Genomic DNA, 25,006 nt, shown 5'->3' with positions numbered 1-25,006 from the left:
TCTGTTCCAAGTACAGATCTTTGTGTTCTCCTCTGCTCCCAGTACAGATCCTTGTATTCTCTGCTCTGTTCACAGTACAGATACTTCTGGTCTCCTCTGCTCCCAGTACAGATCTGTGTGTTCTCCTCTGCTCCCTTTACAGATCCTTGTGTTCTCCTCTGCTCCCTTTACAGATCCTTGTGTTCTCCTCTACTCCCAGTACAGATCATTGTGTTCTCCTCTGCTCCCAGTACAGATCATTGTGTTCTCCTCTGCTCCCAGTACAGATCCTTGTTTTCTCCTCTGCTCCCAGTACAGATCCTTGTGTTCTCCTCTGCTCTCAGTACAGATCCTTGTGTTCTCCTCTGCTCCCAGTACAGATCCTTGTGTTCTCTCCTCTGCTCCCAGTACAGATCCGTGTGTTCTCCTCTGCTCCCAGTACAGATCCGTGTGTTCTCCTCTGCTCCCAGTACAGATCATTGTGTTCTCCTCTGCTCCCAGTACAGATCCTTGTGTTCTCTCCTCTGCTCCCAGTACAGATCCTTGTGTTCTCTCCTCTGTTCACAGTATAGATCCTTGTGTTCTCTCCTCTGTTCACAGTACAGATCCTTGTGTTCTCCTCTGCTCCCAGTACAGATCCTTGTGATCTCCTCTGCTTCCAGTACAGATCCTTGTGTTCTCTCCCCTGTTCACAGTACAGATACTTCTGGTCTCCTCTGCTCCCAGTACAGATCCGTGTGTTCTCTCCTCTGTTCACAGTACAGATACTTCTGCTCTCCTCTGCTCCCAGTACAGATACTTCTGCTCTCCTCTGCTCCCAGTACAGATCCTTGTGGTCTCCTCTGCTTCCAGTACAGATCCTTGTGTTCTCTCCTCTGTTCACAGTACAGATACTTCTGGTCTCCTCTGCTCCCAGTACAGATCCTTGTGTTCTCTCCTCTGCTCCCAGTACAGATCCTTGTGTTCTCTCCTCTGCTCCCAGTACAGATCCTTATGTTCTCCTCTGCTCCCAATACAGATCCTTGTGTTCTCCTCTGCTCCCAGTACAGATCCTTGTGTTCTCCTCTGCTCCCAATACAGATCCTTGTGTTCTCCTCTACTCCCAGTACAGATCCGTGTGTTCTGCTCTGATCCCAGTACAGATCCGTGTGTTCTCCTCTGCTCCCAGTACAGATCCTTGTGTTCTCTCCTCTGCTCCCAGTACAGATCCTTGAGTACTCTCCTCTGTTCCCAGTACATATACTTCTGGTCTCCTCTGCTCCCAGTACAGATCCTTGTGTTCTCTCCTCTGCTCCCAGTACAGATCAGTGTGTTCTCTCCTCTGTTCCCAGTACAGATAAATCTGGTCTCCTCTGCTCCCAGTACAGATCCTTGTGTTCTCTCCTCTGTTCACAGTACAGATACTTCTGGTCTCCTCTGCTCCCAGTACAGATCCTTGTGTTCTCTCCTCTGCTCCCAGTACAGATCCTTGTGTTCTCTCCTCTGCTCCCAGTACAGATCCTTATGTTCTCCTCTGCTCCCAATACAGATCCTTGTGTTCTCCTCTGCTCCCAGTACAGATCCTTGTGTTCTCCTCTGCTCCCAATACAGATCCTTGTGTTCTCCTCTACTCCCAGTACAGATCCGTGTGTTCTGCTCTGATCCCAGTACAGATCCGTGTGTTCTCCTCTGCTCCCAGTACAGATCCTTGTGTTCTCTCCTCTGCTCCCAGTACAGATCCTTGAGTACTCTCCTCTGTTCCCAGTACATATACTTCTGGTCTCCTCTGCTCCCAGTACAGATCCTTGTGTTCTCTCCTCTGCTCCCAGTACAGATCAGTGTGTTCTCTCCTCTGTTCCCAGTACAGATAAATCTGGTGTCCTCTGCTCCCAGTACAGATCCTTATGTTCTCCTCTGCTCCCAATACTGATCCTTGTGTTCTCCTCTGCTCCCAGTACAGATCCTTGTGTTCTCTCCTCTGCTCCCAGTACAGATCCTTGTGTTTTCATCTGTTCCCAGTATAGATCCTTGTGTTCTCCTCTTCTCCCAGTAAAGATCCTTGTGTTCTCCTCGGCTCCCAGTATAGATCATTTTGTTCTCTCCTCTGTTCCCAGTATAGATCCTTGTGTTCTCTCCTCTCCTCCCAGTACAGATCATTGTGTTCTCCTCTGCTCCCAGTACAGATCCTTGTGTTCTCTCCTCTGCTCCCAGTACAGATCATTGTGTTCTCCTCTGCTCCCAGTACAGATCCTTGTTTTCTCCTCTGCTCCCAGTACAGATCCTTGTGTTCTCCTCTGCTCCCAGTGCAGATCCTTGTGTTCTCCTCTACTCCCAGTACAGATCATTGTGTTCTCCTCTGCTCCCAGTACAGATCCTTGTGTTCTCCTCTGCTCCCAGTGCAGATCCTTGTGTTCTCCTCTACTCCCAGTACAGATCCTTGTGTTCTCCTCTGCTCCCAGTACAGATCCTTGTGTTCTCCTCTGCTCCCAGTACAGATCCTTGTGTTCTCTCCTCTGCTCCCAGTACAGATCCTTGTGTTCTCTCCTCTGCTCCCAGTACAGATCCTTGTGTTCTCCTCTACTCCCAGTACAGATCATTGTGTTCTCTCCTCTGCTCCCAGTACAGATCCTTGTGTTCTCCTCTGCTCCCAGTACAGATCCTTGTGTTCTCCTCTGCTCCCAGTACAGATTCTTGTGTTCTCCTCTGCTCCCAGTACAGATCCTTGTGTTCTCTCCTCTGCTCCCAGTACAGATCCTTGTGTTTTCATCTGCTCCCAGTGCAGATCCTTGTGTTCTCCTCTACTCCCAGTACAGATCATTGTGTTCTCCTCTGCTCCCAGTACAGATCCTTGTGTTCTCCTCTGCTCCCAGTACAGATCCTTGTGTTCTCCTCTGCTCCCAGTACAGATCCTTGTGTTCTCCTCTGCTCCCAGTACAGATCCTTGTGTTCTCCTCTGCTCCCAGTACAGATCCTTGTGTTCTCCTCTGCTCCCAGTACAGATCCTTGTGTTCTCCTCTGCTCCCAGTACAGATCCTTGTGTTCTCTCCTCTGTTCCCAGTACAGATCCTTGTGTTCTCCTCTGCTCCCAGTACAGATCCTTGTGTTCTCTCCTCTGTTCCCAGTACAGATCATTGTGTTCTCCTCTGCTCCCAGTATAGATCCTTGTGTTCTCTCCTCTCCTCCCAGTACAGATCCTTGTGTTCTCCTCTGCTCCCAGTACAGATCCTTGTGTTCTCCTCTCCTCCCAGTACAGATCCTTGTGTTCTCTCCTCTGTTCCCAGTATAGATACTTGTGTTCTCCTCGGCTCCCAGTACAGATTATTTTGTTCTCTCCTCTGTTCCCAGTACAGACCCTTCTGATCTCCATTACTCCAAGCACAGTTTGTTAATTATTTCGCCCCCTTTTAGTGTGCCCGGCTTACAGCTGCTGGTTTTCTCCGTTCACCTGCCCTCCTATACACTCTCTCCCTGCGTCCTTGTATTCTCAGTATTTGGCTGTTCAGTGTCTGATGTCACCAGTCTTTTATGAGTCGCGTTGTTCTCTGTTATCAGATAAATTCCTGTTTTATGATTTTCCAGTTCATCCTTAAAAACATCTTCAAATATTTCCGAATCAGAAGCGCCTGGTCTTATAATGGAAAGATAACGAGTCACTGGGATCAATGGCGCTCGGGGAACGACACCTGAGACGATAACAGCGGATTTCGCCTTTATGATCCAAGTTCTCCTTATTATCTCCAAGGAAGAGATCTGTGCCTTGAGGGAGAAGGAGCGTCTCAGAAGATGAAGTGCTGATTTTGGTGATGGAGTTTCTGGCCATTTGGTGTCAGCCCGATCCTCTCGTGTAGAGCTTCCTCCATTGAGCAGTTTTATATAAACCATCATTTTATAATAAAACGCGATATTGTGTTTCAGTTCCGCTCCATTTTCAGGATCTCTGTTTGCTGTAATTAAAAACCTGCTCAGACCTCACAGTTTGTTACAATGTATCCAACCTGCACAATCTTGAGTGGATCACACCAGCAGCACAAATCTCTCCTGTCCCCAGTTTGCTACAATGTATCAGTCTGCAGGTGGTCTACAAGGGATACAAGGTAGCAAAAAGTAATAAAGACCTCAAGAAATGATAGGAAGCTGCTATTCCCTCTGGTGCTCATGTCACCTTGGACTACACTTCCCATCATTGCTTGTTTTCTTGGATTTTCCTGGTATTCAGAGGCAGCCAGCTGCCCATGGGCATGATATCCTGTAGGACCCCATAAGAGATGGTTACAGACCACTCTTGCCAAACAATCCTATTATTAGAAACATTCACAGAACTAATGAAAGAAACCCCAGGAGCTTCGCTCCATGTTCTCCGGGGTTTTATTATGTTTCTTTTCCATCTCTGCTCTGGTCGGGGTTCACTTTATTCCCAGCCCTCTATCCTCTTATCAGTTGGCAGATCAATCACATCACAGAGGAATCCGATGACTCTTCTGATGCTGTTTCCCCTCCAGTTACATTGTATCACACAGTCACTGCGCTGCCGCCGCCGCTGCACGCTCCAGACGCTGACATTTACTCTCAGACTGGAAACCAATGCAGAAAATTCACATTTGATGATTCACTAAACAAAGATGGAAGGAAAATAGAAATTGTTCTTGTCCTGAAAAATCATCAAACCAGAGAACCGGTAACCGGTATTGTGTGAAGAGCGTGAAAACGGCACCAGTGGCCAAATCAGAGGGAGGAAGTCACTACTTCTATCATACAACCTGCAGGGTCACTGCTGAGGCCCCTACATCACACAGAACCAGAGACCCCCACAAGTGACCCCCAAATATCATCTCAATATCAGGGAATATTAGAGAATAGACTTACAGTTCTATAGTCATATTATATGAGGGAAATGTAATGCAGGATGAGTAATGTAACATATGTGCCAACAGCAGAATAGTGAGTTCAGCTCTGGAATATAATACAGGATGTAACTCAGGATCAGTAATGTAATGTATGTACACAGTGACTGCACCAGCAGAATAGTGAGTGCAGCTCTGGAGTATAATACAGGAGGTAACTCAGGATCAGTAATGTAATGTATGTACACAGTGACTGCACCAGCAGACTAGTGAGTGCAGCTCTGGAGTATAATACAGGATGTAACTCAGGATCAGTAATGTAATGTATATACACAGTGACTGCACCAGCAGAATATTGAGTGCAGCTCTGGGGTATAATAAAGGACATAACTCAGGATCAGTAATGTATGTACACAGTGACTGCACCAGCAGAATAGTGAGTGCAGCTCTGGAGTATAATACAGGATGTAACTCAGGATCAGAAATGTAATGTATGTACACAGTGACTGCACCAGCAGAATAGTGAGTGCAGCTCAGGAGTATAATACAGGATGTAACTCAGGATCAGAAATGTAATGTATGTACACAGTGACTGCACCAGCAGAATAGTGAGTGCAGCTCTGGAGTATAATACAGGATGTAACTCAGGATCAGTAATGTAATGTATGTACACAGTGACTGCACCAGCAGAATAGTGAGTGCAGCTCTGGAGTATAATACAGGATGTAACTCAGGATCAGTAATGTAATGTATGTACACAGTGACTGCACCAGCAGAATAGTGAGTGCAGCTCAGGAGTATAATACAGGATGTAACTCAGGATCAGTAATGTAATGTATGTACCTAGTGACTGCACCAGCAGAATAGTGGTTGCAGCTCTGGAGTATAATACAGGATGTAACTCAGGATCAGTAATGTAATGTATGTACCCAGTGAGTGCACCAGCAGAATAGTGGGTGCAGCTCTGGAGTATAATACAGGATGTAACTCAGGATCAGTAATGTAATGTATGTGTGGCACCCCAGGGGTCTGGTTTTCCACAGTAATGTAATGTTATGTCTGAGAGCAGGTGGGAGGTCCTTTGGTCAGGGATCCTGTGCATGCCACACCTCCTGCCCAGTCTTGGGAGGGGAAGAACTTCCCCTGTATAAACCCTGGGCTGAGGCAGGGTTAGTCAGTCAAGGAGAGTAGAGACAAGAAACAGCAGAAGCAATACTACTACGAGTCAGGGGCTGGCAGCTGCAGAGCTCGCCCTGACTGAGAAGCTTTCTTACCGGACCCGGCGTCCGAGGCTGTGGGGACTAACTCTTACCCAGCAGCAGAAGCCGACCGGCAGGGGATTTCAGGTCCTCAGGCCCAGAAACCCGAAGGCACGGTCACACGCGTGGGACCAGCACCGCCATCGTGGAGCGGAAGCCATTAGAAGGCCCCGAGTCACCGGCCATACGGGTGAGCACCACACGGTACACTCAGGGACGTGGGCTACTTATATCCGCTTCTAGCAAGGTAGCCAGAAGAGTACAGTCAGTTTGGGAGGCCTACAACTCCGCCTGGCCAGGGGAGATCCCATCTGCTCAAGGACTGACCAGGCCCCGTTCACTAGCAAGTACTCCGGGAGGGTCTATCGTTGTTACCAGTAAAGACCCTGAATTACACCGCACCGTCTCTGAGTGGTTCCTGCTACCCCCATCATCCACATCTGCTGCCCTGAGGCCATACCCCTCCCGTTGGGGGTTATACCATCTACGCTGCACCATCCATCCACCGGCCTCAGCGGACTGTCCTGCAGCGGCAGCTCCATAGCTGCATTCAACGGGTGGCGTAGTCGTCCTACATCTACCGCTGTTACATCGCCGCTCAGTTTGACTCCCTGGGCACGGACCGGGTCACCGCCACGAGACTACAACCCTCAAGAGATCCGGCTCCGGGTAAGCTCCCGCGTGCGCAACGCAGCGCGACACTGGCCCAGGGGCGCGTCATATGTACCCAGTGACTGCACCAGCAGAATAGTGGGTGCAGCTCTGGAGTATAATACAGGATGTAACTCAGCATCAGTACACCATCAGCAATGTAATGTATGTGACGCGCCCCCTGGGACATATTCCTTTTTGAGGGGAATACCCGGCACCGGATCAGATGGGGGGGGGTTTGTAGTCTCCGAGCGGCTGTGACCCGGCCCGTGCCCAGGGCGTCAAGCTCAGTGTTATGTGGCAGTCCTACAGATGTTATTAAGAGTTCTTTTGTGTCGACTACGCCACCCGTTGTGATGCGGTCACTGTGGCCGCCGCTGCAGCAGGGTCCGCTGAGGCTGATGGTGGGTGCGCAGCTTGGTGGGATAACCCCCAACGGGAGGGGTATAGCCTCAGAGGGGACAGGCGCAGAGGATGGGGGTTGTGGTGGTGTAGTGCAGACGGCAGTGAAGACAGAGTCGGGTTGTGCAGTTAAGGGTGTTTACTTACTGCAGATGTTGTACTGGTCACTCCAGCTGCTAGTGACCACCCGAGCCGTGCTGCGTCCACCAGGTCCTGGATCCAGCCAACCCCCAAACAAGTCCGGAGCGTGGCCCTGAGCTCTCTTTCTGTCCCGTTCTCTGGCCGTCCCCACCAGTAATCCACCTAGGTCCAGCTCCCTCGGGCCTTCTGTTGGGACACCCTTGGCCCTGGGTTCCCTGACCCTTCATGTGGTGTGCCTTCGGGGTGGATGTGATGGGTGACCGTGGCAGACGCTGCCCACGGTCTCCGGTCTCTGGCTGGGGAATGTTTTTACCCCCACCAGCTTGGGTTCCGGTACCCTGATGCCGACTCTTCACCCGGTGCTTTGAGTTGGGATCTCAGAGTCCTTCTCTTCTGTGCTCTGGGTCTCTCTCTTTTCTCCTCTCTCACTCTGGGTCTTTGTCTTTCTTCTCTCCTCTGCTCCTGACTTGTTCTCTGCAGCTGACTGACTCTCTGCATCTGATCCTCTGCATCTGACCCTGATCTTAGTTGGTGCCCACCTTATATACACCCTCTATGTGTGAGCTCAGGTGACCAGCACCCAATGAGCTCCTATCTTTACCCAGGCTGCTCCCCCTATCTGCCCCTACACTACATGGGATGTACCACCCCCCCTCCCACTCCAGCCAGGAACAGACTCGGTCGTACCTGCACATTTCTAAGTGGGAGTACCGTCGGCCTGTTCCCCGGAAATGGGATGTGTGTAGTGCATGCAGCCTACCGAGCTCAGTTCCACACTCCATCCTTACCCGGGAGTGGAATATCACACCTCTGGGTTGAGGTGCAATACTCCTGTAGCAGCCGAATCCTCAGGGTGCTACATATGTACACAGTGACTGCGCCAGCAGAATAGTGAGCGCAGCTCTGGAGTATAATGCAGGATGTAACTGAGGATCAGTAATGTAATGTATGTACACAGTGACTGCACCAGCAGAATAGTGAGTGCAGCTCTGGAGTATAATACAGGATGTAACTCAGGATCAGTACAGGATAAGTAATGTAATGTATGTACACAGTGACTGCACCAGCAGAATAGTGGGTGCAGCTCTGGAGTATAATAAATGATGTAACTCAGGATCAGTACAGGGTAAGTAATGTAATGTATGTACACAGTGACTGAACCAGCAGAATAGTGAGTGCAGCTCTGGAGTATAATACAGGATGTAACTCAGGATCAGTATAGGATCTGTAATGTAATGTATGTACACAGTGACTGCACCAGCAGAATAGTGAGTGCAGCTCTGGAGTATAATACAGGATGTAACTCAGGATCAGTACAGGATCAGTAATGTAATGTATGTACACAGTGACTGCACCAGCAGAATAGTGAGTGCAGCTCTGGGGTATAATACAGGATGTAACTCAGGATCAGTACAGGATCAGCAATGTAATGTATGTACACAGTGACTGCACCAGCAGAATAGAGAGTGCAGCTCTGGAGTATAATACAGGATGTAACTCAGGATCAGTACAGGATCAGTAATGTAATGTATGTACACAGTGACTGCACCAGCGGAATAGTGAGTGCAGCTCTGGAATATAATACAGTATGTAATTCAGGATCAGTAGAGGGTAAGCAATGTATGTACACAGTGACTGCACCAGCAGAATAGTGAGTGCAGCTCTGCAGTATAATACAGGAGGTAACTCAGGATCAGTATAGGATCTGTAATGTAATGTATGTACACAGTGACTGCACCAGCAGAATAGTGAGTGCAGCTCTGGAGTATAATACAGGATGTAACTCAGGATCAGTACAGGGTAAGTAATATAATGTATGTACACAGTGACTGCACCAGCAGAATAGTGAATGCAGCTCTGGAGTATAATACAGAATGTAACTCAGGATCAGTACAGGGTCAGTAATGTAATGTATGTACACAGTGACTGCACCAGCAGAATAGCTGCTCTGGAGTATAATACAGGATGTAACTCAGGATCAGTAGAGGATCAGTAATGTAATGCATGTACACAGTGACTGCAGCAGCAGAATAGTGAGTGCAGCTCTGGAGTATAATACAGGATCTAACTCAAGATCAGTACAGGATCAGTAATGTAATGTATGTGCACAGTGACTGCACCAGCAGAATAGTGAGTGCAGCTCTGGAGTATAATACGGATGTAACTCAGGAGGATCAGTACATGATCAGTAATGTAATGTATGTACACTGTGACTGCACTGTATGTAACATACCTGGTGGCGGGCTTGCATGGTGCACCATCTCTCACTATGCAAGATCGCAAACTTGATCTTCAGTCCAGTCTGCTAGCCTGGCTTCTATTCATGCTGTCTGTTTGTCTCTGTTCTGACTGCTTAGGGAGGCGGCCCGGTTACTTCCTGTTTTTTGTAGCTGCTGTGGGCACACCCCTAATGCGTCCTCAGCCTATTGCTGACTGTCACTGGATATTTAAACCAGCTCCACCTGGAAGCTGGTGCCTGAGCAACTCTTACCCTCAGAGAGCTCCTAGCCTCTGATATGCCAGGTCCCGTTCTGTTTTTCCCGCCTGTCCGCCTTCCTGGAGGCTGTATTCCCAGGCCTGTCTGAACACACTCCTAGCCTGTTCGTCCCGCTTTCTGGGGGCCGCATAGCCAGACCTGTTATCTGTGTCTTCTAACCTGTTTGTCCACCATTCTGGGGGCCGCATACCCAGACTCGCTCCTGTATCTCGCTGCAGTGTCAGTTCCTGTCTGAACACTCTCCTAGCCTGTTACCTGTTTTTCTCTATGTCCGTACCTTCCTTTTTTCTGCAGAGTCTGAACCTGCACCTAATTCCTACTCGTTGTCGCTGTACTTCCGTTTGTGAGTTTAGAGTCCTCTCGCTACTTCATTGCAAGTATCTTGTGTGTATCTGGTTCTGCCTTTCCCTTCCAGTCTGTTCCGTGTGAACAGAGCCCTGCCCGCTCTGCCTTGTTCACCGCTCCGACGGTTTCTGCCCGCTCTGCCTTGCTCACTGCCCCGGCGGCTTCTCTCTGCTCTGCCTTGCTCACCGCTCCGGCGGTTCCTGCCTGCTTCGCCTTGCTCACCGCTCCAGCGGTTTCTCTCTGCTCTGCCTTGCTCACCGCTCCGGCAGTTCCTACCTGCTCTGGCTTGCTCACCTCTCCGGCGGTTCCTGCCTGCTCTGCCTTGCTCACCGCTCCGGCGGTTTCGCTCTGCTCTGCCTTGCTCACCGCTTCGGCGGCTTCTCTCTGCTCTGCCTTGCTCACTGCTTCGGCGGTTCCTGCCTGCTTTGCCTTGCTCACCGCTCCGGCGGTTCCTGCCTGCTTTGCCTTGCTCACCGCTCCGGTGGTTCCTGCTTGCTCTGCCTTGCTCACCACTCCGGCGGTTCCTGCCTGCTTTGCCTTGCTCACCGCTCCGGCGGTTTCTCTCTGCTCTGCCTTGCTCACCGCTCCGGCGGTTCCTGCCTGCTCTGCCTTGCTTACCGCTCCGGCGGGTTCTCTCTGCTCTGCCTTGCTCACCGCTTCGGCGGTTCCTGCCTGCTTTGCCTTGCTCACCGCTCCGGTGGTTCCTGCCTGCTCTGCCTTGCTCACCGCTCCGGCGGCTCCTGTCTGCTCTGCCTTGCTCACCACTCCGGCGGTTCCTGCCTGCTTTGCCTTGCTCACCGCTCCGGCGGTTTCTCTCTGCTCTGCCTTGCTCACCGCTCCGGCGGTTCCTGCCTGCTCTGCCTTGCTCACCGCTCCGGCGGTTCCTGCCTGCTCTGCCTTGCTCACCGCTCCGGCGGTTTCGCTCTGCTCTGCCTTGCTCACCGCTCCGGTGGCTTCTCTCTGCTCTGCCTTGCTCACCGCTTCGGCGGTTCCTGCCTGCTTTGCCTTGCTCACCCCTCCGGCGGTTTCTCTCTGCTCTGCCTTGGTCACCGCTCCGGCGGTTCCTGCCTGCTCTGCCTTGCTCACCGCTCCGGCGGTCCCTCTCTGCTCTGCCTTGCTCACCGCTCCGGCGGTCCCTCTCTGCTCTGCCTTGCTCACCGCTCCGGCGGTTCCTCTCTGCTCTGCCTTGCTCACCGCTCCGGCGGTTTCGCCCTGTTCTGCTTGCTCACCTCTCCGGCGGTATCTCTCTGCTCTGTCTTGCCCACCGCTCCAGCGGTTCCTCTCTGCTCTGTTTGTCTACCGCATCTGCGGTTCTGTTCCTGAGTCTCAGTCTGTACTGGACCCTATCCAGTCTGCACGCCAGCCGTGCTTGCCAGTACCTCCCTGTCTGTACGTCAGCCGCGCCTACCTATATCCACCTGTCTGTGTGCCAGCCTAACCTGCCTGTTCCTGTATTCCCCGGTGTGGGTCAACAGCCGTGTCCGGGGTCTGACCTGGAGTAGCACCTGGTCCCTCTGCTCGGTTCCTCCCTGGTGCATGACGTCGTAGCCGTCGTGCGACCTTGGTCGGATCGGGTGGATACTTAGTTACGCCCCTCCAGGCACTCTCCGGTTCATGGAACAGTGGAATCACTAAATCACGCACACGCCAGTCTGTCCGGGCGTGTGCATTACACTGTATATGCAGACTAAGTATATTCGGGCTATAGATGGTGGATTATCTTCCTGCCATGTTTGATACATTGCATATGGATTTTTTTCCTTTGAATCCCCTGTTAGATCTGTAGTGATCAGTGAATTACATCTTAGGATTGTATATCAGAAATAACCACCACCAAGAACCTACCATAACCTGCATTATGTGAGTGAATTTCGGGGTTGACCTGTGACGCAGCTTCCATGACCCTTAAATATCACACAATAACACTATAGTGACTGCTGCTAATAAACAATTATTATGTCTGAACCTGTAATTACATTTTGCCTTCAGGAAATAAAAGGAATCCGATCGATGTCCCGTCATTTCTGCTGTGAATTTATAATGATGACCTGTGCGTTCAGCTCTGGAAGTTAATGTCACTCGCAATAGTCTGTTACAGATCAGGGTGGTGGAACCTCTGTGCTGCGGTGCAAGGAGGGACCAGAGGGGCGTAACTAAGTATCAACTCGGACTGACCAAGGTCGCACGGCGGCTCAGTCGACTCCGTGAACCAGGGAGGAACCGAGCAGAGGGACCAGGTGCCACTCTGGGGACCGACCTTGTATGAGAGCAGGTGGCTCCCACGGGTCAGAAGGCAGGGACTGACCGGTACAGCGGATGAGCTTCGGCAGGTAGGCTGACGGGTGGTCCGGGTAACAAGCAGGCTGATTAGGCAGATAGTCAGGCAAGCTGGCAGGTGCTTCCAGGTAATGCAGGCAGACGGGCACGGCAGGTAACAGGCAGGTGCTTCCAGGTAATCGGGCTGGCAGGCACGGCAGATAACAGGCAGGTGCTTCCAGGTAATGCAGGCAGGCAGGCACCGCAGGTAACAGGCAGGTGCTTCCAGGTAATGCAGGCAGGCGGGCACGGCAGGTAACAGGCAGGTGCTTCCAGGTAATGAAGGCAGGCGGGCACGGCAGGTAACAGGCAGGTGCTTCCAGGTAATGCAGGCAGGTGGGCACGGCAGGTAACAGGCAGGTGCTTCCAGGTAATGCAGGCAGGCGGGCACAGCAGGTAACAGGCAGGTGCTTCCAGGTAAGCGGGCAGGCAGACACCGCAGGTAACAGGCAGGTGCTTCCAGGTAAGCAGGCGGGCAGAGCCCATAGACAGACTGGCGGACAGGACTGTAGACAGACTCTCGGGCTGGAGAGAAGTCAGACTGGCGGACTGGGCTGAAGATCAGACTGGCGAACAGGACTGACTTGCAGAGGACCTGGGGGCTGCAGCAAAGTAAGTATCACAGAGCAACAACCTTGCACGGGCACCTCCATATTGGAGGAGGTGCCTTTTATAGAGGAAGTCCTCCGGCCATTGGCCGGGGACTTTTTAGGACGGCGCACGCGGCCCCTTTAAGAGGGAGGGAGCGCGCGCACGCGCACGCCCTAAGCACAGAACCAGGGAAGCTGCGTGCACCAGCAGCAGCAGCAGGGAGGCCGGAAGACGCTGGAGCAGGACCGCGGCGGTAAGGGGGACGGCGTCTCTGACTGGCAGGGGGCAGGGGGCAGAGACGCTGATGCTACATAGTCAAAGGCTTTGGAGGAGTTTTGCAGATCTCTGCTTGCTGTCACTGAATTCTAAGGTCAGATTCTGGGGTTTGTCACATTCTTACACTCCGGATACATTTTAACAACTCTCACAATCCCCCATAACTTGTAACTCTCAGCAGTGAGAAGTCGGAGGTGTGCAGCTGATTTTTAGCCTCTGAACATAAAAAAAAAGAAGAACTTTCTCATTCACTGAAAACAAGTAGAGAAATTGAAAATGTTTATGGTGAAATGATGGACAGAAGAGAATGTGACGTCTAAGCCTCAGCAGACTCGCCCCATATCCGCTCTTCCGCTCTCAGGATGGGACACCGTCAGATCGCCATTTATTTGCAGCCCTTGGATTGTCCGCTGTATCCCTTAATGTTGCATGTTCCTTAAGGCTACTGAACGTGTCATGTATATATGTTGTGTTACAGGGTATATATCATTTGGAGGACGGGTCGTGGCGCCCTGTGGCACCATAGTGTGTGATGCGGTGACTGGATGGAGAGATGAGGGCTTCTACGGAACCAATATGGCGACTGTCCGGGCCCAGGAGATGTGGGTTCTGGCTGGTAACTAGAGCACAGTGACGCTGGTACATTGGGCCGCTGTGAGGTGGGGGCAGACGACAGTTGGTGCAAGGAGAAGGTATGGGGCCATTTTCGGAGAGTGCGGACCTCCCACATGAGGTGCTGGACCGAAGTATTGAAGATACGAGGAGGGAGACTGACAGTTGACTGGTGTGGAGGTCATGGGCCGGCGGTGGAGAGATGGGGTGGGGCCGACCTCAGATCAGAGACAAGTCGGTCCTGGTGATCAATCATGGAGCTAAGAAAATCACCACTTTGTGCCGCGTGACCTGCGAGTGTTTCACATGAATGACCGCCTGACCGATGATGGAGCATCGCAGGGGCGGACACATCATTGGTGCTACCTGTGCAGCCGCACAGGGGCCCAAACGTTAAGGGGCCCATTTCTATCTCATCAAAGCAGGTGTTATTGTGCATTATGAGGAGCTATTGGACTGTAGAGGGTCCATATACTGTTCTTACACAGGGGCCTCGTCTGTCTGTGTCTGGCACTGGTGCATCGTCAGCCAAAGTGGTTAGGTCACTGGAGACCTCAGCGGGGTCTGGTTGCCCTGTAGGCCAGGAGCGGGACCTTGTGCGGGAATATCAGACACTGTACTTGACCCAGACTCAAGCAGGCAGCCTTTGCTTTACCCCGACATATGCACCTATATAACTGCGCCATTACGGTATTCTATGCTCTCCCCTTGTCTTCACCCATGAGAAGGATTGTCAGATTGGGGCATTTCTAGTTCTCAATCCCTTGAGGGTGTCAGGGCTCCCACGTGATTACCGCCCTGTAGTACAAGACCAATCCACCTCAGACATGGTGCCCAGAGACGCACATTCCTGCTGCCAATCCTCACTCCATAAAAAAAGAATGAGCCACACAGTCATGGAAGAGAAAGACCACCATGTGCAGACCCCCACAATGACATTATGATAGATGCTCATCAACACAATAAACCTGACGGGCAGGACACGAGTCCCCCATCAACGGACTGGACGTGGACAGTGAAGGGGCAGTATGGAGTCATGGAGAGATGCGGAGAGGACCGGGAACGTGGGCCGACGTCCACTAGTGGGAACATATTGACTGTGACTAGAAGAGTCAGGACCTCAGACATACGCAGCTGTGACGGAGAGGAGGACCGGGCCCCTGAGAGCGGGTAAGGGGGGCAGAGAGCTGAACTATATGGAGCAGGGGGTGCGCACCCCGTTTTGGTCTGAGAGACACATTTTTACATAGTACCTCTCCCGAGGGCTTTGGGGTCACACCAAGACTTATAGTAACTAAACTTTCTTTTTTTTTAATAATAATTTTGTCCAACATGGAACGTTATGAAAGTTTGTAAATCATTTCATTTAGGGATTTGTCTTATTTTCTGTAAAAAAAAAAATTACATGTAAGAGGCTACCAGACCTCGGCTGTTCCCCAGTCTATTCCCTGCCTGCAGCTGCATTGATATCAGGCCGTACTCATTTGGAGTACAGATGATGGCAGTGATGGGTCAGCACCGATCTCCTCCTCTGAGGTTTGTGCTGATCACAATGATCTCCTGCAGAAGCTTCTCCTCAGAGTTAGTGACAGAGCTGACCCATCACTGCCATCATCTGTACTCCAAATGTGTATAATGTGACATCAATGCAGCTGATGGCAACAAATAGACAAAATTAAATATGTTTATATATGTGAAATGAAAGTTTAGTTACTCTTCAAAGGGGTATTGCTATCCAATAGGAGGCACTAGAGTTCAGGTCCTCGTCCTCTCTGTCACTCCAGATAAAAGGAGCCAAGATGGCCACAAGAAGTGCAGACATCTCCATTGTAGTATATGAGAGCTGTGTCAACAGCCAAGCGTTTCATCTCCCTCATAAACTACAATGGAGAGAGTCACGCTCATCTTTTCCTCTGTGCAGTACTGACTAAAGAGGAATCCCACATATGTGGGGTGTCAAGGATGACGGGGGCCACACACTAGGGCACAGGTGGCCCCTGAGCTGCAGGCTGTGTACCCTGCCGGTGTGACTGACCCCTGGTGGGAGCTTGGGGTGGGACGGTGAGGAGTAACAGCACTGATGTGACCGAGCACCATTGTACACATTATTAATCTTTAATACATTGTTCTGCGTTTCATCAGTTTTTTCATTCTGCAACATTCGAGAATTAAGCCCCAAAATAGACACTGAGAACATTGCGCCCCCTACAGAGACGTCTGGACATTACTTGCAGTTGTGTTCACTGAAGTCGAGCTGTTGTTGTGCTTGGTCTGTGATTGTCGCCGTTGTATAAGGAAATGACTGGAGAAACATCCACAGAAGATCTGACGCCATCATTGTATCACTCACCAGTCCTTCGCTTGGCATGATATTGGTGAGATGGACGACCTCCAGGTGAGCCGACTGCGACACCAACGAGTCCGACGACAGAGAGATGATGTGATCACAGATTCCCGACAACGTTTTACACTAGAAGATATGAAAGAAAGCAGCAATGAGAGCAAATATCCGCAAATCACATCATACAGGAGAAAGTAACACCCGACACATTGTAACCTCAGAAAATTCTACAGACAGGAACATAAAGAAAGACTCCGCAGCCTTCATCACTACAGAAACGTACAAGAATCTCACAGCAGAAGAAATAAGACGTAAGGACACCCTGCCCAACACTGACATTGTAACACCAAGAAGGAGAAGACGGGGAAAGACAACAGCAGTGCGAGGTGGCGGTGGTGGCAGCAGTGCGAGGTGGCGGTGGTGGCAGCAGTGCAAGGTGGCGGTGGTGGCAGCAGTGTGAGGTGGTGGTGGTGGTCGCAGTATGAGGTGGCAGTGACAGCAGTACGAGATGGCGGTGGTGGTAGCAGTACAACGTGGCGGTGGTGGCAGCAGTGTGAGGTGGCGGTGGTAAATGCAGTACAAGATGGCGGTGGTGACCACAGTACAAGGTGGCGGTGGTGACCGCAGTATGAGGTGGCAGTGGTGACCGCAGTACGAGGTGGCGGTGGTGAACGCAGTATGATGTGGCGGTGGTGGCAGCAGTATGAGATGGCGATGGTGACCGCAGTACGATGTGGCGGTGGTGACCGCAGTATGAGGTTGTGGTGGTGGTAGCAGTATGAGGTGGCGGTGGTGACCGCAGTATGAGGTGGTGGTGGTGGTGGTAGCAGTACGAGGTGGCGGTGGTGACCACAGTATGAAGTGGCGGTGGTGGTAGCAGTATGAGGTGGTGGTGGTGACCGCAATACGAGGCGGCGGTGGTGACCGCAGTATGAGGTTGCGGTGGTGACCGCAGTATGAGGTGGCGGTTGTGGCAGCAGTATGAGGTGGCGCTGTTGGCAGCAGTGTGAGGAGGCGGTGGTGGCAGCAGTGCAATGTGGTGACCGCAGTATGAGGTGGCGGTTGTGGCAGCAGTATGAGGTGGCGCTGTTGGCAGCAGTGTGAGGTGGCGGTGGTGGCAGCAGTGCAATGTGGCTGTGGTGACCGCAGTATGAGGTGGCGGTGGTGATCGCAGTAAGAGGTGGCTGTGGTAACCGCAGATCGAGGTGGCGGTGGTGGCAGCAGTACGAGGTGATGGTGGTGGCAGCAGTACGAGGTGATGGTGGTGGCAGCAGTACGAGGTGGCAGTGGTGACCGAAGTATGAGGTGGTGGTGGTGGCAGCAGTACGAGGTGGCTGTGGTGACCGCAGATCGAGGTGGCGGTGGTGGCAGCAGTACGAGGTGATGGTGGTGGCAGCAGTACGAGGTGATGGTGGTGGCAGCAGTACGAGGTGGCAGTGGTGACCGAAGTATGAGGTGGTGGTGGTGGCAGCAGTACGAGGTGGCTGTGGTGACCGCAGATCGAGGTGGCGGTGGGGGCAGCAGTACGAGGTGGCGGTGGTGGCAGCAGTACGAGGTGGCGGTGGTGGCAGCAGTATGAAGTGGCACTTTCTCATTCCTGCTCAGGCAGCTGACTACGTACACAAGTGTTATCAGTCTCATAAAGCCTCCGGAGCAGAAATCGCCGCCTCCGTGTTTCCACTGCAGGATCAGTCCCCACTGGAGGGAGTCCGTGGATTATCACAAATACGTCTCATGGAGCATCTGCTCATTACAGGCGCCGCCGCTTATCCCCTCTTCCCAGAGACACCGTATTTAGTAAATCTTCATCAGTGCAATAAATAAAGATAAAATTCTGAGCACAACAAAGAATATTTAATGATGGAGAATGAATATTCATGAGTCAGAATCAGGAGTCACTTCCAGTGATTATAAGACGCGATCTGGAAATGGAAGAAATCGAGAGAACTTTCATCTCCGGCAGAAAACACCAAAATAACGAGATGATAATTGGGTGGAGAGAATGGAACTAAACTTCATGTAACGGCCACAAATAATGATATCAACGCCACAATCCATGGAAGTCCAGCTGTGAAGTCAATGGTCAACCAAGTGGTACAAAGCTGCATTAAGTGCTCCGGAGCAGGAGCAGCCTCAGGTAATACATAGAAGTGATTAGTCCATCAGGATATATAAGGGGTTAGTCAGAAGTGATGGATTCTTGAAGTGGATTCTGCTCCTTCCACTGTGTAACTTGTTTATGATCAGCATATTCTTCTTCTTAAAGGGATATCCCATGCACAACATTCATAGTTTATCCACAGACAGAACAGTGGCTGCCTCACTGCGGGGGTCTGGAGACCTCCATTTTACACAGAGGTTCAGGCTTAGAGATGCGCCCCGCATCTATAAGACATTTATTTCCTAGGTGGGATTATCCCTTTAAATACTCTGTGCTGCTGTAATTCTGCTGGGACTTCTCCCTCATGTTTACATGCGGAAGTTAGGATGAACCAAATTGTCATGAAAACAACACCCACTCTTGGGTCAGACCTTGCAGCTCTCTGGCGCCCCCTTATCTTGCTGGTCAAACACGGTATTGACAGAGGATAAGCACGGGTGCAACTGCTCTAATTTATGTCGACTATTGCGGCACGTGATGTGACAGGACGTATATATACCACCAGTTCCTTCCAGGAACGTATATATACCTCCGACCAGCCACCCTCAAACCACAATATCACATAAATACTGGTATACTGCCACCACCGATCGCTTAACAGGTGGATCGGGTACCTGGTAGGTAACGTGAATTAGCGAGTGAGGAACGTGTTTGCTTGACATAGGACAAGAAGAAAGAAACTGGTAAATAATTAATGATTTACTCCCAAAAGGGGGGCAGTGTTTACAAAATATATACAAGATATTATAAAGGAGACAATTTACATGTATGCATAAAACAGTTATTAAAATAAAAGGGATAAGTAATAGCAAAACCTGCTTCACAAGGTGATGGTCTCAGATTCTGTGGGGGCGACGGCTCCCCGGAAATTAGACTTGATTCCTTCACGCAGCGTGTAGTGCATGTGTCTGCGTCATTCTTCAAGCAGAAGATTGACACCATCAGACAAAGCTTTTGCCTAAAGCCCCCACAGCCCCTCCCCACACCTACTCAACCTTCCTCCTCCAAAACTACATTCTCCACCATTTCTGAAGATCAACTTTCCTCCTTACTCTCCAAATCACACCTCACCACCTGTAAACTTGACCCAATCCCGTCCCACCTCATCCCAAACCTTACCACTATCTTCATCCCAGCCCTAGCCCACCTCTTCAACCTGTCACTAACAACTGGTGTCTTCCCCTCATGTTTCAAACATGCCTCAATCACACCCATCCTCAAAAAGCCCTCCCTTGACCCATCCTCTGTGTCTAGCTATCGCCCCATATCACTTCTCCCCTATGCCTCAAAACTACTGGAACAACATGTCCATTCTGAACTGTCCTCCCACCTCTCCTCCTGCTCCCTCTTTGACCGCCTACAATCTGGTTTCCGACCGCACCATTCTACTGAAACTGCACTGACTAAAGTCACAAACGACCTACTAACCGCCAAATCTAAGCGACACTACTCTGTCCTCCTCCTCCTAGACCTGTCATCTGCCTTTGACACAGTGGACCATTCCCTCTTACTCCAGACTCTCATCTCTCGGCATCACAGACTTGGCCCTATCCTGGATCTCCTCATACCTAACAGACAGGACATTCAGTGTCTCCCACTCACACACCACCTCTTCATCTCGCCCCCTATCTGTCGGTGTCCCCCAAGGTTCAGTTCTAGGACCCCTGCTCTTCTCCATCTACACCTTAGGCCTGGGACAGCTCATAGAGTCTCATGGCTTTCATTATCACCTCTATGCTGATGACACACAGATCTACCTCTCTGGACCCGATATCACCTCCGTATTAACCAAAATCCCACAATGTCTGTCTGCTATTTCATCCTTCTTCTCTGCTAGATTTCTAAAACTTAACATGGACAAAACAGAATTCATCATCTTTCCGCCATCTCATTCAACCCTCCCAACTGACCTATCCATCATAGTCAATGGCTGCCCACTCTCCCCAGTCCCTCAAGCTCGCTGCCTCGGGGTAACCCTGGACTCGGAACTCTCCTTCAAACCACATATCCAAGCCCTTTCCACTTCCTGCCGACTCCAACTCAAAAATATCTCCCGGATCTGCACATTCCTAAACCATGAATCTGCAAAAACACTAGTGCACGCCCTCATCATCTCCCGCCTTGACTACTGCAACCTCCTGCTCTGTGGCCTCCCCTCTAACACTCTCGCACCCCTCCAATCTATCATAAACTCTGCTGCTCGACTAATCAACCTGTCCCCCCGCTATTCCCCGGCCTCTCCTCTCTGTCAATCCCTTCACTGGCTCCCCATTGCTCAGAGACTCCAGTTCAAAACTCTAACCATGGCATACAAAGCCATCCACCACCTGTCTCCTCCATATATCTTCGACCTAGTCTCCCGTTACATACCTGCACGCAATCTCCGATCCTCACAAGATCTCCTGCTCTACTCCCCTCTTATCTCCTCCTTCCACAATCGCATACAAGATTTCTCCCGTGCTTCCGCCCTACTCTGGAACTCTCTACCCCAACACATCAGACTCTCGCCTACCGTGGAAACCTTCAAAAGGAACCTGAAGACCCACCTCTTCCGACAAGCCTACAACCTGCAGTAACCACCGCTCCACCATACCGCTGCACGACCAGCTCTACCCTCACCTACTGTATCCTCACCCATCCCTCATAGATTGTGAGCCCTCGCGGGCAGGGTCCTCGCTCCGCCTGTACCAGTCGCTGTCACATTGTGTTCAAGATTATTGTAATTGTTCTTGTATTATACCCCCTTTTTCACATGTAAAGCGCCATGGAATAAATGGCGCGATAATAATAATAATAATAATAATAACTGTGTGATATGTAAATGTGTTTCCGGAGACGTCTGAGCACAATCAGCAGCGAGCCTGTAAATTACTGCGCCCAATAATTAGCTTCTATGAGGTGGAGGTGAGGAGCAGCCGATCCCCCTAAACCGAGCGCTGCTCTGGAGTAACAGAAGGTAAAGCATTAAGAGGATCATTTACAGGCTGCAGCTGCTTTAAAGTGGGGGAGGGCCTGAGTGACCCCAAAGGTCAATGAACTGCCTGTGAGGAGCGGAGGTGCCCCTAGGTTCTCCCACAGTTCTCCTCCTCTGTCTGTATTTTAATTACTTGATGCAATTATATCCTTTTTATCCAATCAGTTTACTGTGCCTTTAAATAGTTTGTGCTTGTTACAGTATCGCTTGGGTCTGGTCTGTTCCTGGGATGGTTTGGTTCCTGCTGGGTTGAACAAGAACAATAAATTGAATTGAGAACAATAAGCCAGAGGTCAGAGGACTAAAAACAGTCAGCAAGAGGACAGAGTACTGAGAACAGTGAGCAGGAGGGCAGTGGACTGAGAACAGTGAGCAAGAGGGAAGAGGACTGAGAACAGTCATCAATAGAACTGAGAACAGTCAGCAAGAGGACAGAGGACTGAGAACAGTCATCAATAGAACTGAGAACAGTCAGCAAGAGGGCAGACTGGGAACAGTCAGCAAGAGGACAGAGGACTGAGAACAGTGAGCAAGAGGGCAGAGGACTGAGAACCGTCATCAATAGAACTGAGAACAGTCAGCAAGAGGGCAGACTGAGAACAGTCAGCAAGAGGACAGAGTACTGAGAACAGTGAGCAGGAGGGCAGTGGACTGAGAACAGTGAGCAAGAGGGAAGAGGACTGAGAACAGTCATCAATAGAACTGAGAACAGTCAGCAAGAGGGCAGACTGAGAACAGTCAGCAAGAGGACAGAGTACTGAGAACAGTGAGCAAGAGGGCAGAGGACTGAGAACCGTCATCAATAGAACTGAGAACAGTCAGCAAGAGGGCAGAGGACTGAGAACAGTCAGCAAGAGGACAGAGTATTGAGAACAGTCATCAATAGAACTGAGAACAGTCAGCAAGAGGGAAGAGGACTGAGAACAGTCATCAATAGAACTGAGAACAGTCAGCAAGAGGGCAGACTGAGAACAGTCAGCAAGAGGACAGAGGACTGAGAACAGTGAGCAAGAGGGCAGAGGACTGAGAACCGTCATCAATAGAACTGAGAACAGTCAGCAAGAGGGCAGAGGACTGAGAACAGTCAGCAAGAGGACAGAGTACTGAGAACAGTCATCAATAGAACTGAGAACAGTCAGCAAGAGGGCAGACTGAGAACAGTCAGCCAGAGGACTGAGAACAGTGAGCAAGAGGGCAGAGGACTGAGAACCGTCATCAATAGAACTGAGAACAGTCAGCAAGAGGGCAGAGGACTGAGAACAGTCAGCAAGAGGACAGAGTACTGAGAACAGTCATCAATAGAACTGAGAACAGTCAGCAAGAGGGCAGACTGAGAACAGTCAGCCAGAGGTCAGAGGACTAAAAACAGTCAGCAAGAGGACAGAGTACCGAGAACAGTGAGCAAGAGGGCAGAGGACTGAGAACCGTCAGCTAGAGGGCAGAACACTGAGAACAGTGAGCAAGAGGGAAGAGGACTGAGAACAGTCATCAATAGAACTGAGAACAGTCAGCAAGAGGGCAGACTGAGAACAGTCAGCAAGAGGACAGAGTACTGAGAACAGTGAGCAGGAGGGCAGAGGACTGAGAACAGTCATCAATAGAACTGAGAACAGTCAGCAAGAGGGCAGACTGAGAACAGTCAGCCAGAGGTCAGAGGACTAAAAACAGTCAGCAAGAGGACAGAGTACTGAGAACAGTGAGCAAGAGAGCAGAGGACTGAGAACAGTCATCAATAGAACTGAGAACAGTCAGCAAGAGGGCAGAGGACTGAGAACAGTCAGCAAGAGGACAGAGTACTGAGAACAGTCATCAATAGAACTGAGAACAGTCAGCAAGAGGGCAGACTGAGAACAGTCAGCCAGAGGTCAGAGGACTAAAAACAGTCAGCAAGAGGACAGAGTACCGAGAACAGTGAGCAAGAGGGCAGAGGACTGAGAACCGTCAGCTAGAGGGCAGAACACTGAGAACAGTGAGCAAGAGGGAAGAGGACTGAGAACAGTCATCAATAGAACTGAGAACAGTCAGCAAGAGGGCAGACTGAGAACAGTCAGCAAGAGGGCAGACTGAGAACAGTCAGCAAGAGGACAGAGTACTGAGAACAGTGAGCAGGAGGGCAGAGGACTCAGAACAGTCATCAATAGAACTGAGAACAGTCAGCAAGAGGGCAGACTGAGAACAGTCAGCCAGAGGTCAGAGGACTAAAAACAGTCAGCAAGAGGACAGAGTACTGAGAACAGTGAGCAAGAGAGCAGAGGACTGAGAACAGTCATCAATAGAACTGAGAACAGTCAGCAAGAGGGCAGACTGAGAACAGTCAGCAAGAGGACAGAGTACTGAGAACAGTGAGCAGGAGGGTAGAGAACTGAGAACAGTCATCAATAGAACTGAGAACAGTCAGCAAGAGGGCAGACTGAGAACAGTCAGCAAGAGGGCAGACTGAGAACAGTCAGCAAGAGAGCAGAGGTCCAAGAACAGTCAGGAAGAGGACTGAGAACAATCAGCCAGAGGTCAGAGGACTAAAAACAGTCAGCAAGAGGACTGAGAACAGTCAGCAAAAGGACAGGGGACTGAAAACAATCAGTCAGAGGACTGAGATCAGTCGGCTAGAAGACAGAGGTCCGAGAACAGTCAGGAAGAGGACTGAGAACAATCAGACAGAGGTCAGAGGACTAAAAATAGTCAGCAAGAGGGCAGAGGACTGAGAACAGTCATCAATAGAACTGAGAACAGTCAGCCAGAGCACATAGGACTGAGAACAGTCAGCAAGAGAGCAGAGGACTGAGAACAGTCAGCAAAAGTACAGAGGTCTGAGAACAGTCAGCAAGAGGGCAGCAGAGTACTGAGAACAGTCAGCAAGAGGGCAGAAGACTGAGAACAGTCATCAATAGAACTGAGAACAGTAAGCCAGAGCACATAGAACTGAGAACAGTCAGCGAGAGGGCAGACTGAGAACAGCCAGCAAGAGAGCAGAGGACTGAGAACAGTCAGCTAGAGGACAGTAGTCCGAGAACAGTCAGGAAGAGGACTGAGAACAATCAGCCAGAGGTCAGAGGACTAAAAACAGTCAGCAAGAGGACTGAGAACAGTCAGCTAGAGGACAGAGGTCCGAGAACAGTCAGGAAGAGGACTGAGAACAATCAGACAGAGGTCAGAGGACTAAAAACAGTCAGCAAGAGGACAGAGGACTGAGAACAGTTAGCGAAAGGACAGAGGACTGAAAACAGTCAGCCAGAGCACAGAGGACTGAGATCAGTCAGCAAGAGGGCAGAGGACTGAAAATAATCAGCCAGAGAACAGAGGACTAAAAACAGTCAGCAAGAGGAGAGAGGACTGAGAACAGTTAGCAAGAGGGCAGAGTACTGAGAAGAGTGAGCAAGAGGGCAGAGGACTGAGAACAATCAGAAAGAGGGCAAAGGACTGAGAACAGTCAGCAATAGCACAGAGGACTGAGCAGAATCAGCAAGAGGGCAGAGGACTGAGAACAGTCAGCAAGAGCACATAGGACTGAAAACAATCAGGCAGAGGTCAGAGGACTAAAAACAGTCAGAAAGAAAACAGAAGACAGAGAACAATCAGCCGCAGGACTGAGAACAGTGAGCCAGAGGGCAGAGGACTGAAAACAGTGAACAAGAGGGCAGAGG

The 25,006-nt window shown here is 50.7% G+C and overlaps 1 protein-coding gene across 2 annotated transcripts in view; it reads right to left on the bottom strand.

Moving 5' to 3' along the window:
- The window catches only part of LOC141155309 (connector enhancer of kinase suppressor of ras 2-like), a 586,755-nt gene that overhangs the window by 118,012 nt on the left and 443,737 nt on the right, over window positions 1–25,006 (bottom strand). For both annotated transcript variants that reach the window (XM_073642150.1, XM_073642151.1), the window contains exon 6: window positions 16,240–16,359. In XM_073642150.1, coding sequence (XP_073498251.1) covers window positions 16,240–16,359 — 120 coding nt within the window. The remainder of the gene's footprint in view (window positions 1–16,239; window positions 16,360–25,006) is intronic.

The sequence above is a fragment of the Phyllobates terribilis genome, unplaced genomic scaffold, assembly GCF_046119375.1.
Source record: "Phyllobates terribilis strain yellow unplaced genomic scaffold, ASM4611937v1 Scaffold_7__3_contigs__length_470593459, whole genome shotgun sequence".
In the NCBI taxonomy this organism is placed as follows: Eukaryota; Metazoa; Chordata; class Amphibia; order Anura; family Dendrobatidae; genus Phyllobates; species Phyllobates terribilis.
This window is presented reverse-complemented; position numbering and strand designations above follow the sequence as displayed.